At 69.3% G+C, this 14,292-nt stretch overlaps 1 protein-coding gene across 2 annotated transcripts in view; it reads left to right on the top strand.

Annotated features, from left to right (window-relative positions):
- The first annotated feature begins 114 nt into the window (after nucleotides 1-114).
- The window catches only part of TRPM2 (transient receptor potential cation channel subfamily M member 2), a 32,396-nt gene continuing 18,218 nt past the window's right edge, over nucleotides 115-14,292 (top strand). The window contains exons 1-11 of one of the 2 annotated variants that reach the window (XM_037524859.2): nucleotides 115-1,339; nucleotides 4,850-5,099; nucleotides 5,556-5,641; nucleotides 8,868-9,036; nucleotides 9,685-9,868; nucleotides 10,120-10,280; nucleotides 10,990-11,170; nucleotides 11,803-11,864; nucleotides 12,679-12,879; nucleotides 13,755-13,857; nucleotides 14,138-14,259. In XM_037524859.2, coding sequence (XP_037380756.1) covers nucleotides 4,938-5,099; nucleotides 5,556-5,641; nucleotides 8,868-9,036; nucleotides 9,685-9,868; nucleotides 10,120-10,280; nucleotides 10,990-11,170; nucleotides 11,803-11,864; nucleotides 12,679-12,879; nucleotides 13,755-13,857; nucleotides 14,138-14,259 — 1,431 coding nt within the window. In that variant the 5' untranslated portion in view covers nucleotides 115-1,339; nucleotides 4,850-4,937. Of the gene's footprint in view, nucleotides 1,340-3,197; nucleotides 5,100-5,555; nucleotides 5,642-8,867; nucleotides 9,037-9,684; nucleotides 9,869-10,119; nucleotides 10,281-10,989; nucleotides 11,171-11,802; nucleotides 11,865-12,678; nucleotides 12,880-13,754; nucleotides 13,858-14,137; nucleotides 14,260-14,292 lie in introns of those variants that run through there. The other variant, XM_037524860.2, reaches the window with a different exon arrangement.

Below are 14,292 nucleotides of genomic sequence, written 5' to 3'. Positions count from 1 at the left end.
GTTTGCTGCAGGGAGCGGCCGCCTGCACGGCCTGGCCAGCTGCGTGCCCTCAGGCTGAGAGTCTTCCCGGGAAGGAAGCACATTTCATAATTGCCCCGGGGTGGGGAGGGCTGGGGAGCGGCAGGGGTGTTGTCCAGGCTGCCTGGAACAACTCCTCTACCGAGGGGAGGGACCCGCGGGCCCCACACACGTTCCCTGGGAGCCTGGCTGGTGACCGCTGCCTCCCCGTCGGCCGCACGGGGGTCCCCATGCCAGGGCTCCTGGGCGGTGAGCTGGTGCTCCCTCCGGTGCCCTGGGCGGCAGCCTGAGCGCAGCTGGGGACATTTTTCCTGCCTCCTCGCCATTCACGGGGTGTAGACACCTCGGGGCTCCGGAGCATCCTGGGCTGACTTCAGAGGGGCCCCTGCAAGTCGTGGGCTCTGAGGGTGCAGGGCTGTCTCTGGGGGGCACCCAGCGGGCCCCGCTAGCATGAGCAGGCGCAGCCTGAGCAGTCTGCACTGGTCCGGGCTGGAGCGGCCCCAGCCCCTCCTTGTGCAGCGGCGTGTCTTGGAAAGCGGACCCGGTGCTCCCTGAGAGGGGCTCATGGCCCCCCACAGCTGCCGGGCGCCTCGGGGTGGCTGGCGAGGCTGGTTCCTCCCTAGTGAGGGCAGTGAGGGCCGGAGCCGCGGGAGGAGGGTGTCCTGCAGGAGTCTGGCTACCGGGCCAGCCCGAGACCGGGTGCTCTTCAGCTCCCTGGGCGTCCGTGGGGATTAGGGCCCAGGGCGGGTGGGGGAACGGCAGGGAGCCTTCTAGGGGTGAGAGCTTCTGCCAGGGTGGGTGAGCTTTCCAGGGGTCAGCTCCCTGTGCCCCGCCCCCCAGGCCAAGCCCCTGTGCCAAGGAGCCCCCTGGGACAGGTCCCCATCCCCCAGGCTCTGAGTTGACTGGCCCTTCCTGCTGGTCTCCTGCTGGACTTCCTGAGGAAGGCCCTAGTGTGGGGATCCTGGGGCCACCGGAGGATGTGGCTCTTGTTCCCAGGCCCCTGGGTCCCCTGCCCCGCCTCTGACACGCCCCCTTCCGCCCTGCGGTTGGGCTAAATAGGGGCCACTGGGTGAACAGGGGCCACCGGGCTGCTGGGGCACTGGCAGGCCCGGCCCTCGAGAGGAGACCTCAGGGAGTGGCCGGCTGGCGGGCGACCCTGGGGAGACCCCGCAGGTCACGTCCTGGGTCTGCCCCTGGGAGACACTGGCTCGTCCTTCACGCCCAGCAGCGCAGGACAGCAGGCCCGGTGGGGAGTGACTCAGGGGTCCTGCGGGCCGGAGTGCGGAGCGTCCTTTCCTCCCAGCCGGGGCAGCCGGTGCAGGTGCCGCGGGGCGGGAGGGAGGCGGGCCGGGCGAGCAGGTATGCAGGACTGTGGACAGCAACCCAGGCGGGGGCGCGGGCTGTCTGTGGGCCTGGGCTTGGCGCGGTGCTGGGCTCCAGGGCTTAGCACGCCCAGGGCTCCAGGGAGTGCGGGCTGCAAGGTCAGCTTGGGGGCCTGTAAACTTGGGGAGCAGCCCTGGTGCTGGGCATCCGGGATCCAGGGGCGCCATGGGGCCGCAGCCCGTGCGGGAGCGGGGTGACCTGCGAGGTCGGGGACCTGGAGGGTCTTGCGGTGCTCTGAGCCCTGTCGGGCCACTGCTGCCGCCCCGCGCCCGGCTCCTCAGCAGAGCGGGGCCGTGTTCAGCCCGGGAAGCGCCGGCGGGCAGAGGAGGAGCCGCGGGGGCAGCTGGTCCGCAAGAGGAAGGGGTCACGCTCAGCCAGCGGCCAGCCCGCCCCCGCCGCCAGGCCCTGCTCCTGTTCTGCGGGGAGCCCTGGGGCTGGGCAGGTGCCGCGGAGGAGCCTGGCCCTGAGCCCCAGGCCGGGGCCCACCTGACCGCAGGGCCCGGTGCTGCCGAAGGGCGCGCCCCGTGTCCGGTGCCCGGGCAGGACCTCCGGGCTCAGGTCTCAGCAGGAGACTCTTGCGGCGGGCGGGGGCCGGGGCTGGGGCGCCGCTTTCCTCTTTACGGGGCTTCTGGACGCTCCACCTCTCTCGAAAGCTCCCGGGGCTTTGTCTGGCCCTACTTGGCCTTATGGCCGCCTGCGGTCACCCCAAGGCGTGAGGCACCCCGGGGCGGCTCCTTCCCACGCCTCTCCCTGGCCGCGCGCTGTGGCCGCGCCTCAGGCCTGCGTGTTCCCCGTGCGGGGGCGGCTCACGCCAGGGGTGCCGACTATGATGCCCCTTGGGGTGCCGGGCCCAGCCCCCGGCCGCGTCCGCCTGCCCCGCAGGGCCCTGCCTCTGCGCCGAATGCCGGGCCTGGGTGCGTGGCTTTTGGCCCCACCGTCTGAGAGGGGCTCCCTGGCAGAGTGTCCTCCCGGCCGTGGCCCGGGGTGCGGCGAGGGTCCTCGAGCGCCGAGCGCCCTGGCGGGTGGAGAGGCTGGAGGAGGTGATCTGGGGAGAAGGCCCCAGGGACGGCGGGATGGGGTCTTCGTAAGGTCACTGCTGGTCCAGGCCCAGGCCGTGGGCAGAGGCGGCGGGCAGGCGGGGGTGGGCAGGGGCAGCAGCTGGCAGGCTGGGGCGGCGGTGGGCGGGGGCAGCAGCTGGGAGGCTGGCAGCAGGCAGGGCGGTGGCGGGCGGGGGCAGCAGCTGGTAGCAGGCTGGGGCGGCAAGGGCAGGGTGGGTAGGGGCAGCAGCTGGGAGGCTGGCAGTGGGTGGGGGCAGGGGCAGGGGCGGAGACTGGCGGGTGGTGTTGGGCAGACAGCAGACGGGGCAGACCCGCACGGGTCCCGCAGGGTGTGCGGATGCCAACGTGGACGAGAGCAGCCGGGCCGGCAGGGTGGCCCCGGCCGTTCCCACAGGCCCCCGTGGCAGGGCGGGGCTGCGCTGTCCAGGGGAGGGGCTGGGCCTCCCCTGAGGCCGTGGAACCCATCTGTGAGGGCGGCTGCTGACCTCCCCGCCCTCCCGCGGACGCGTGTGCTTCCAGCGCCCACCCGGAGCGCCTGCTCTGGCCCATGCAGCAGAGCTGTTGCCCCGCGCCCGCACCCGGCGCTGCCTCGGCCGACTTCATCTGAGGACCCCCTAAGCCAGGGGGACCGGGAGGTCCCGGCCCAGCCAGGGCCCCTCAGCTGCGCCCCGGCACCAGAGCACACGCCGGCTGACACCTGCGCCCCGGGCGTCGGGAAGACGTGGTGAGGGCCGCGGGCCGTGCAGGGCGGCTCTGCTCCCTCCTGGTGCGGCTCTGGGGCTCCCTGTCCCCACAGGGCTCTCTGCCTGGGACTGAGCCCCATCCTGGGATGCCCCCACCTTCACTCTGGTGGGGCAGCTGCCCTGCTGGGCACACTTCACACGGTGCCAACAGCCCTGGCACACTGGGTCACCAGGGGTCACGCTGGGTCAATAGGGGTCACGCTGGGTCAGAGGGTCACACTAGGTCACAGAGAGAGACGCTAGGTCACTGGGGGTCACACTGGTTCACAAAGGGTCACTCTAGGTCAGAGGGTCACAGAGGGTCACGCTGGGTTACAGAGGGTTAGAGGGTCACACTGGGTCACGGGGTCACAGAGGGTCAACCAGCCACCCAGGCCACATCTGGCTGTACCAGGGCTCACTGGGCCACACCTGGCTGCTGCGCACAGCGTGCGGGGATGCTGGGGGCCGAGTCACGATGGGGTGCTGGCAGCCGTGCCTCCCCTTGAAGCCTCCCGGGTGGCGGGACGGCCTGTGCCCAGCTGCTGCCTGATGGCCGGGTGGACGGCTGTGCGTCCTGACCAGAGTCTGCTCGCCACCGCGGAGCTGCTCTCGGGAGCATGGGGCTTCTCCCCAGGGCTCCCCTCCCTGCTGAGGCCTCCCGGAACCCCGCGTCCGGCCTGCAGCACGCACCTCCAGCCTCTGTGGGCTCTGCGCCCATGTCTGCGCCTGCGGGTGTCTGGCAGCAGCCCCACCGGCAACGCCTTGGCGGGCCCTGCCTTCACGGTGGGCCTGGGCGTGAGCCTGGCCCGGGGCACACCGGAGGCCAGGCCTGAGGCTTGCTGGAGACCTTCGCCAAGGCCTGGCCCCAAGTGCCGGGTGCTGAGCAGAACAACCGAGGAGGGAAGTCAGGGGCTGGTGGGAACCCCGTCCCGAGGGCACTGACTGCGGGAGGGGTGGGCTGTCCGCTTGGGACACTGCTGGAGTCCAGCGGAGGGATTTGCCAGCCCTCCTCGCCTGACCCGGCTGTGGGAATGGTTCCTCCCCGGCCCCACCGTTGTCCGGATGACCTGCTGTGTAGGGGACTGAGGGCAGGCTGGGCCCAGGAGGCCACGCCCCACCGAGGGCGCTGTGGGCGGTGCCTGGGGCGGCGGGCTCCCCGGGGGCCCCGAGTGTGGACCTGGGTCTCTCATGGCAGGTGAGAGGCCGCGTCTGGGTCAGGCTGGTGCTGGCCGGTCGCGTTTTGCTGGCTCGGCTCCAGGCTCCATGGGGATCGGCTCCCGGCCGTCGCTCCTCGGTGCTGGAGGCCACTCAGGGTGGAGGGAGGTGAGGTGGGGCTGCTCTTCCAAATGGCCCTGGGATGTGAGCCTGCATGGGTGACGCCATGGGGGGAGAGCACGGCCTGAGGTGTAGATGATGTCACAGGGCAACACTCGGGGTGGCATGGGCTGGCGTCGCTGGATGACATCGTGGAGGTGACATGGGGACAACATCACGGGGTGACATCACAGGGTGACGTCGCGGGTGACATCACAGGGTGCCGTCGCAGGCACGTCACCTGGGTCCTGCGGCCTGGGCTTGTGCACGCGTTTGCAGACCGCTGGGCCCAGGCCAGGGCTCCGCGTGCGGCCTCCGAGTGCTGCCTCACCGCCCCGTCTGTCCCCACAGCCGAGGCCCAGCCCTGTAGGCCTCACTCGGGAAGCTGAAGGCCAGGCCACCCCCAGGGAGGACGGCGCTGGAGCCCGGGGCCTGCGGGATGGAGCTCACCACCCTTCCGAGAGCTGGTTCCAGGCAGGAGGACGTGGGGGTGCTGCACAGGGTGGTGGCCAGTCTGCCCCCAGGCCTCCACCTCCGGCGCGGCGGCAGCTTCCCCTGCGAGAACGGGAGGCAGATGCAGCTCCCCAGGGAGTTGGAGAAGGTGGGACGGCGTCTCGGCTCGGGCATGGCTCTGCCGCCTAGGGGCACCCGGAGAGCGCTGAGGAGACTGGAGAGACGGGGAGTGGCCAGCTCTGCCCTCCCTGTGCCCACACCTCCAGTTCTGATCCTGATGGGGGTTGCTGGGCTCCTGGCACTGTCCCCCACTGTGCGGTGAACCCCACTGCACCCTTGTTCAGGTCCCGAGACCGTTCGTGGTACCCGGTCCCCTTGCGTGAGACTGGGGGACGGCAGGGGCAGCCTGCCTGTGCTACCTCCTTCCCGGGGCAGGGGTGTCACGCGCCCCCCAGTGCTCTGGGAACCTCAGGGGGTGTGATTCTGGGTCAGGTCACCCCGACCCTGCGGCAGTGCCCGGCAGGTGGTGGTGCCCGCGGGCCCTGACGATGGGTGGGGGTCTCAGGGTCTCAGGGCCTGACACCAGCACCCCTCACCCCCGCAGGACAACCTGAGAAGGTGGGTTTCTGAGAACATCAGGAAGAAGGTGTGCGTGTGCTTCATGGAGAGCACCAACAAGTCCGATGCGGGGTGAGTGCTGCTCCCTGGTCCCCGAGGCTGACGGTGTGGAGGGCGGCGGGTGTGGGGGACGGGCACCGGCTCGGCCCGGCTGGCTGCTGGGGAGGTGCCGTTTCCCTGGTGCAGAGACAGCTGCAAGCGGCGCCTCGAGGCGGTCACCCCACAGGGGGCTCTGCTGTGAACTCAGGTGCTTAGGCTGGTGTCACCCCTTCCAGGACACCCCATTTCACTCTACGGGTGCGCCATACCCAGGCCAGTCTGAGGACCAGGCCTCTCTGAGTCTCATGGCCCCCTCTAGAGCACCCCCCAGAGAGGCCACCAGCGCCACGTCCATGCAGCAGCGGCCACCCGCTGGCCATTGGGCATGCAGGGCTGCCTGGGGCTGGTCTGAGGACCGCTGTGGAGGGACCTGGCATCCTCTGCAGCCCTGGTGTGCTGGTCTCAGGTTCCTTGGAGGCCATCAGGGCGCTGACTGACGGGTGTTTCTCCTGAAGCCACACCCTGGCTGGCTCCGTGCCATCACCACGCCCACACCTGGGTCCAGCCTGCCTCTCCCTCCTCTGCCTGAGTCTCACTGGCTTCACCGGGGCCCGCCCAGGGAGGGGCCACGGGGCTGTGCCATGCACAGCTGAAAGCTGGCGTGGGGTCTGAGCCCCTGCCCCCAGGTCACCTGTGGCGCCGGACAGGCGGTCAGCCTCAAGCTCCTGTCTGCTGAGGGGCAGGGAGGAGGCGCGTCCTGGGCCTGGGCAGGGGGTCAGGGCAGAGACGCCCCTGCTGAGGTCGCTCCGGGCCCTGCGATGTGCTGGGTGACCTCGGTCTGGCTCCTCTGCAGATCGGACCCTCGTCTCATCGGGAGACCCAGGAGCGACCCCCCAGATGGGAGGGTCCCCATCTCTGTCCAGGAGCCTCCCAGCCCATAAGGCCGACATCCGAAATCCTTGTCCTTAATCAGCTTCAGCTCCCGCCGCGTGTGACAGGGGCCCGGGGCTCTGCGTCGGGCTGGCTTTCGTCACTTAAAATAGGGGCATGATCAGCCTCGGGGGCTGTGGGTTCAGCTCCCATCGGAACTGCTGGTTTGAAGGCATCCTGACCGTCCTGTGGAATCTCGTGTCCAGTTTGTGGGTGACCGGGGTGCCCTCCATTGAGCCCTGGCTACTTCTGTGAATTCTGAGCCCATGGCGCCTGTGGACAGGCTGGCGAGGGCCGGGGCTGAGTGGGGCCCCAACTCCCTTAGTGCTTCTTTCCTGCTCTGCACTGGTGCTCGGGATGTGCGTGCTGCTGGAGACGTGTGCGTGCGCCTCTCAGCGGAGCCCTCAGGTGTGCTGTGCGTGTAAGCGGGTATGTGCACAATCCACCTCCATGTTATGTAACACATGGCACGGAAACAGCACGGCCTGCTGGGCACGTTCCCTCGTTTGAGTGGCGGGTAGAGACCCTACCACCTTCCCTCACCGTGCGCAGCACGATCGAGGTGTTCCCTCCTCACGCGCCGGGCACCGTGTTGGATGGTGGTGTCGTTTGTGTGTCGTTCCAGAGGGAGCCAGGTCGGCCGCACCGTGATTGGACACTGCCCGTTGCTCTTTGGCGTTCACCATCTCACCTGTTTAGAGCCTGACACCCCCCCCCCCGCCCCCAGCCCTTCTCGCAGGGCGGCAGAGGGCGCCTCAGGCTTCTCTTGCCTGCGAACGCCTGTGTCCCTTCCCGCGCCAGGGATATTTGCTCTGGGTACGGAATCCAGGTTGGTAGTTTCGTCTTTCAGCGTTTGAGAAAGGCTGCGCCCCTCCTTTCCGGCTCCTGACGAGGAGCTCCTCGTTTGCGGTGTTTCGCGGGTGCCGTCTCCGGCCTGCTGCTTGCGAGGGTTTCTCGCTGTCTTCAGGCCTTAGAGTCTGGCTGTTCCGCGGCCCGACACTGCCTCCTGCGTGTGTCCCGCGTGTCGGTCACTCAGTTCTCACCCTCTGTGCACTGAGGTCTTTTTCCCAAGCATGGGGAATGTTGGCCATTCTCTGTTTTTCTTTTGTAATAGTTTTTTCGAGTTCACTTTTGAATTGTTTATTTCCGCTAGAAAATGGAAAATTGATTCATGTCGGTGGGCCTGAGAGCCTGCCAACTCTCTTCCCTGTCACGTCTCGCAGCTTTTTCTGGGAACGTCCTTAGGAATGTCTACACCTAATCGCTTTGTCACTGGTGGATAAAGGAAGTTCTGATTCTTCTTCTCTTGTCCTTGTGTCTTTTATTCCTCCTTCCCTCCCTCCTTTCCCTTCTGGTACGATGCTGACTGGCAGTGGCGGGCGGGCTGCCTGGCCTTGTCCCGTCTTAGGGTTAGGGTGAAAGCAGCGAACACCTGGTCTGAGGTGAGCGGCAGGACTTTCATAGATGCCCTTAAAAAAAAATCAGGTTTAAACCTACTCACCTATTCTCAGTTTGTTGGGGTTGTTATTAGGGACGAGTGTGGTTGCTGGTAAATCAGGTCATGTCTCCAGCCTGACAGAGGCTCCTGGTCTCCTTTATTCTGCGAAGATGACACGTCCCATGCGCTGCTTTATTCGTGTCAGCCCAGCTGTGTGGCAGGTCGTCACTGTCACACGCTCTTCAGCCTTGCCTCTGCTTCTCGTCCTGGGCTCTGGTGGCAGCGACGCCCCGTCCGTGTTCCCCACACCGGGCCCCCGAGGCTCTGTTCTTTCGTGGATCACTCAGTCCGTTTTCTGTCTCTGGGCCATTGTGAGGGGTCCCTCGAGAGGGTCTTCTCTGTGTCGCCTCCACTCTGCTGCCTGCTTATCTACCGAGTCTCTGAAATTGTGGTCTTTGCATTTTCAGTGGCAAAGCTTCCACTGGCCACGGCTCTCTCTGTACATTTTTCAGTGTTTCAAGCGTGTCTGTAGTTGCTGCGAAAGCGTCTGGCGTGAGGGCGGCTCCACGGGCCTGTCGGGGGCCCTCGCCCACGTCTGTGGAGCAAGTGCTCTCGTCTATCCTCGCCCTGCCCGAGAGCTCCTGGCTCCTGGTGTGACTGGCGATTTGCCATTGAAACGCGGCTATTTCAGATCTCGTGTTATGAGCCCTGCGCCTCGTGTTCCAGCCCCTGTGCCGTGTCTGTGGGGACGGGAGCCCCTCATTATTGCCCCGGGGGTGGAGGTCAGGGCCGCTCCGCCTCAGGAACCCTCGTGGGGCGCCCTGGCCGGGCAGGGGTGTGTTCCTGGGGTGGGGGTGGAAGCCCCGCTCCTGTGACCGTGGACCCCTGCAGGGAGGTGGTGTGTGCCTGCGGCTACACACGCGAGCAGCACCTGGAGGAGGCCACCCGGCCCCAGGCCGCCCAGGACAAAAAGTGGGACCGGAGGTCGCATGTCCGGGAGATGCCCACGGATGCCTTTGGGGACATCGTCTTCAAGGGTCTGGGCCACAAGTCGGCAAAGGTGGGTGTCCTCCACTTGCTCTCACTGTGGAAGGGGCTGGGGACCCATGGGACCTCCTGGGGAGGCGGGGGGCAGGCTGCCCGGTGTAGGGCCTCTGGGATTAGGGGGACAGTAGATGTGCCCCCACTCCCCACACGGCAGGGTGGGCTGCCCGTTTGGGCGTGCTGCTTTGTGGGGCCGGGAGGGAGTGGGCAGCCCCCGGACACTCAGGGCCCACTGAGGAGTGGTGCACGGGAGGGCCAGCTTGGGGCCGGCTGCCAGGGAGCCCACCCGCGCCGGCGCCCCCCGCCGGCCGCGCGTTCACACCAGTCCACCTGTTGGGGGCAGCGAGGGCAGCGTCAGGCCCAGAGTGGGAGGCCGATGCCCGCCGACACGGGCAGGTGGTGGGCCACGGCCTTGCTGCGAGGTCGGGAGAGGACAGGGTGTCGAGGGGCTCCCCAGACACGGGCGGGGCGCGTGATGTGGATGTGGGGGAGGGCTCCTCTGTGGCCCCCCCAGGCCCCCCTTCCCTCCTGGCTCTCAGCCCTGGTCCTGCGGGCACGGCCGCCTTTACTCACCGGGTCTGGCCCGCCTGGGCGTCCCCCGGCCACCGGGCTCGCTCCGGGCCGGCACAGGCCACCGCTGACACCCTCCCCTCCCCGCGTCCAGAAGTACATCCGCGCCGCCTGGGACACGCCGCCCCGCCTGCTCTACGAGCTCATGACCCAGCGCTGGGGCCTGAAGGAGCCCAACCTCCTCATCTCGGTGGCCGGCGGGGCCAAGAACTTCCACATGAAGCCCAGACTGAAGAGTGTCTTCCAAAGAGGCCTGGTCAAGGTGGCCCAGACCACAGGTAGTGTCCGCGCGGGGCGGCGCCCAGGCTCGGGCCGTGCAGGAGGGCGGGAGCAGGGAGCCGGGCCGCCTCAGGCCCATCTCGCTGAACGCCAAGCCCAGAGGCGCCTGCACACAGGGGCCCACCCTGGGAGGGCAGAGGTAGGAGGTAGGACCTGGGTCTCCCGGGCCAGGCTGGGGTCTCACGCGTCTGCTTTTTCTGGGTGGCCGAGGACAGGGCACCCAGACCCCACTACTCTCTGCTCCTCCCAGGGGCCTGGATCATCACCGGGGGGTCCCACGTGGGCGTGATGAAGCAGGTGGGGGAGGCCGTGCGTGCCTCCAGCATGAGCTGCAGCGAGGGAGACGTGGTCACCATCGGCGTGGCCACCTGGGGCTCCATCCACGGCCGGGAGAGCCTGGTCCACCCCGAGGTGAGTGCGCGGCGCCAGGCGGTCCTCACTAGGCGCCGCGCGCACAGACCCGGGGCAGCAGGCGGGAGGGTCGACATGGCCAGGACGCAGGCGACGTGCTCAGGGCCGGCCAGGCTGTGGCCACGGCTGCCTGGGCTGCCCTCCTCCCTCGACCTCGGGCCTGTGGGCAGTAGCGGCTCAGTGAAGGCTGGCCCTAGCCTGAGTCAGGCCGTGTGACCCCAGGGCCAGGCCCTTGACCCCGGAGCCATAGGCAGAGGCCCCTGCAGCCCGCCCCGGGGCTCCCCCTCCCGGAAACCCCCCCAGAGCCAGCTCCGTGTCTGGTGCCCAGTTGCCTAAATACAGACACCGAGTGGGGAACGGCCCCCCTCCCCGTGGCTTGTAGGGGCCCAGCAGGTGTGTCCAGCTTGCCCACGGTCAGGAGAGCTCGGGGAACACACTGGCCCAGGCCCCGGGCCCAGGATCCTCAGGGGGGAGGCCCCTGGGTGCCGCCCCTCGCTGCTCACTGGGTCCCGCTCAAGCCCCGTTCCGTGGGTGACGACCTCGGCGGGGAGCATCCGTCGTGCAGGCGAAGGTCTGAGCTGACCCAGGGTCAGCTCACCTGCGCAGACGCTCCCGAGACCGGGGTTCCCGCAGGCTGGGGTGCGGTGACGTCTGGGTGTGACCCCCACTGCCGTGTTCAGGACGGGCGATCCCCGCGTCCACCCCGCAGGGCAGCTTCCCCGCAGAGTACACGGTGGACGAGGAGGGCCAGGGCGACCTGACCTGCCTGGACAGCAACCACTCCCACTTCATCCTGGTGGACGACGGGACCCACGGCCAGTACTGGGCGGAGATTGAGCTGCGGACGAGTCTGGAGAAGTTCATCTCGGAGTGGACCAACAAGAGAGGCGGTGGGCAGCGCATACCCTCGGGGTGTCGGGGGCGACAACGGGGCTCCGGGTGGAGGACCGGGAGGGCCGCGCTGGGTCCGCCCATGCCCTGCCCCGGCTGTGCGCCAGCCCCAGCCTCTCAGGTGGGGGCAGGTGAGAATGGGCGACGCTGCTGGCCGGGGCGGGCTTGAGAACGCTGCCCCCCCGTGGGTGTTGGGGTGCGTGTGGGGCCGGCCAGGCCACGTGGCCCTTGGAGGGAGCCTGCTGCTGGCAGCGTTTGTGGTGTCTCCTCAGCTCCCCGGGCTGCTGGGCAGGGAGGGCAGAGTGGATGCCACTGGGGCTTCACCCGCATGCGGCCCAGGCTGACACCCCGTGTCAGGGCTGCAGAGGAGAGCGGCTGTGGCCGGCATGGCCTATAGGTAGAGAAGGGCCAGGCCTGGGCGTGGCTGGAGCCAGCCTCACCCCTGCCAGTGGGAGCAGGGGCTGCGCTGCGGGGAGGGGCGCTGCCCTGGCCCTGGCATCGGGAGCTGCCACCTCTGACTCCTCAAGAGCCCTGAGGAGCTGCCCTGGGGTCAGGCTGGGCCTGGGCAGGGACGGGTCCCGGGTGGAGGGGTGAGCCCCGCTCCCTAAGTCGGCTCTGGGCTTTGTCCTAGTGGTGGACATCAAGATCCCCATCGTGTGTGTGGTGCTGGAGGGGGGCACCGGCACCCTAAAAGTGAGTACTGGCCGGGCAGGGGGGCGTGTCTGCCGCGGGGGATACCGCACCCGCCCGTCCCCAGCACCCAGGGCCCTGCTCAGAGCGGGCTGCACCAGGGAGGCTGTGCCGGGTGGGGGCCGCTCAGGAGGGGCGGGGACTCTCAGGAGGAAGAGCCGTGGCCCTGGGTGGTGACGGGCTGATGTCTTCTGGGGCCGGGCGGCTGGGGGGCGTCCCGGGGGCTGTCCCAGGAGGGTTCTCAGGGTCCAGGCCCCAGGTTCCACCCGCCAAGGCCACAGCTGAACGCATCAGGCCTTCCACGCGGGGACCGCGGGCCTGGGCCAGCGGGATTCCCGCCGCGGGATCGCGTGGGGATGTCACAGCCTCAGAGCTGGGGCACGAGAGTGGACGCTTCACTTACAGGCCCGGAAACACCCCCCACTTCAGCAAGCGCAGCTCCCCCCAGAGCGGGTCTCCCGGGGGCGCGCCCCACGGTCTGCATGTGCGGGGTTCCTTGTGGGCCCCCCGACGGCACCCGGGCCGCATCTCCCGCCCGCAGCAGGCACCACTCGCCCTGCAGCCTCCTGGCCGGCCCCAGCCCCTCCTAGCACCCGGCTTGCGGGGTCTGTGGGCCTCCCCTGGCGCCCCGGTCTCGCCCGGCCTGACGGGGGAGCAGCGCACCCTCGCCCCGGAGCAGCGCTGGAGGCCTGGGGGCCTTGCTCCCGGGTGCCAAGGGCGTGGCCTTTGGGTCGCCCAGCAGTGGACCAAGGAGCCGGAGCCCAGGCTGGGCGCGGGGGCCGGGTGTGGGCGCGCGGCTCACTCGCCTGTGTTGCAGACCATCTACGACGCCATCACCAGGGGCACCCCCTGCGTGGTCATGGAGGGCTCGGGCCGCGTGGCCGACGTCATTGCCCAGGTGGCCGGCCTGCCTGTCTCGGGCATCACCATCGGCCTGGTCCAGCAGAAGCTGGGCGCGCTCCTCCCGGAGGTGTTCGCGAAAGTCACCGAGCCCGAGCTTATGGAGTGGACCAAGAAGGTGAGTCCGTTGTACCCCCAGGCGAGCCCACGGCCTGGGGGTGGGAGGGAGACAGACACTCACGCGGGACCCTGGGGCTGGCCGGGGGCGCCTTGGGGTCACGGGGCAGTGCCCAGAGGGCCCGCAGCTGCCTGGGCCTTCAGGTCCGGGCTGTTCTGGGGGGAGCCTGGGGGTCGGCGGGCAGCTCAACTCCTCCCGGAGCGTCTCCGCTCGGCCGTGGGTGCCGCGTGGTGGAACCTATACTCTGGAGCCTGCTCCCTGGGCTGCAAGCGGGGCCCCTCCCGTGCTTCCCTCCACTGTTGTCTCCAGGGGGGTTCCCCGCTTTGGCCCAGTGGGTCAGCGCTGTGGGTGGGGACGGGACGGGCAGGCTCCTGCAGGGCTCCGGCTGGCGGACTGCCGGGCGCACGGGGCTGGTGGGGCCGCGTGTCCTCGTCGCGTGGCCTGGTCGTGGCGCCAGCTCGGGCGGGGGACCGTGAAAACCGGGCCTGCACCGGCCCAGGCAGCGTGGGGATGGGGCAGCGTGGGTGCGGGGCCTTGTGGCTGGGCAGGGTAGGGGCCGTGGACTCACCATGAGAGCCAGTCCTGCGGGCTGGGCCCAGGGGCCGGGCTGTGGTGTGTGCACAGGTGGGCCCCGGCTGGGCGGCAGCCCCATGGGCTGTGGCTGCTGGGGGGAGAGACAGTTGCACAGCTGGGCGGGCAGGGGCCGAGCCCAGGCTGAGCTGCAGCACCGTCCCCCCTTGCGACCACGGCGGGCGCCCCGTGCCTGGCCCCTCAGCGTCCTCGTCCTGGCCGCCGGTGGGAGCGAGGTGTGGCTGTGGCGGGCGGGCGGGCGGCCGGGGTGCAGGGCCTGCCCCTGGGGAACGCTCTGTGTGCAGATCCAGGACATCGTGAGGAGGCGGCAGCTGCTGACCATCTTCCGGGAGGGCAGGGACGGCCAGCAGGACGTGGACGTGGCCATCCTGCAGGCCTTGCTGAAAGGTGATCTGGGCAGAGCGGGGGCAGGGAGAGAACACGGGGACGGGGGCGGGGGGTTCGCAACCCCGGTGTGGAGGCGCCAGGACCCCACACCCTCGGACACGGGGGCGGCCATCCAGGCCTCGTCTGTGCCCATGCGAGGAGAGAGCCGCACTCCGGGGGGGGCCACGTGTGCCGGGGGCCGCATGCCGGAGGCCAGGGTGGGCAGGGACCCTCAGTGGAGACCCCAGATGCGGGTGGGCGGAGGAGGCCGTGCCGCACATGCTCCCCACGCGCCCCCCAGTTTCCCGCAGCCACGACCGCCCTGGCCATGAGAACTGGCTGCACCAGCTCCAGCTGGCGGTGGCCTGGAACCGCGTGGACATCGCCCGCAGCGAGATCTTCACGGACGAGTGGCAGCGGAAGGTGAGGCCGCTGCTCTGGAGGGCCCGGGTGGCC

The sequence above is a fragment of the Talpa occidentalis genome, unplaced genomic scaffold (genome assembly GCF_014898055.3).
Source record: "Talpa occidentalis isolate TD23 unplaced genomic scaffold, MPIMG_talOcc4v2.1 talOcc4.4, whole genome shotgun sequence".
Classification (NCBI taxonomy): Eukaryota; Metazoa; Chordata; class Mammalia; order Eulipotyphla; family Talpidae; genus Talpa; species Talpa occidentalis.
The sequence above is the reverse complement of the archived record's forward strand: the minus strand, read 5'-3'. Positions and strand labels throughout refer to the sequence as shown.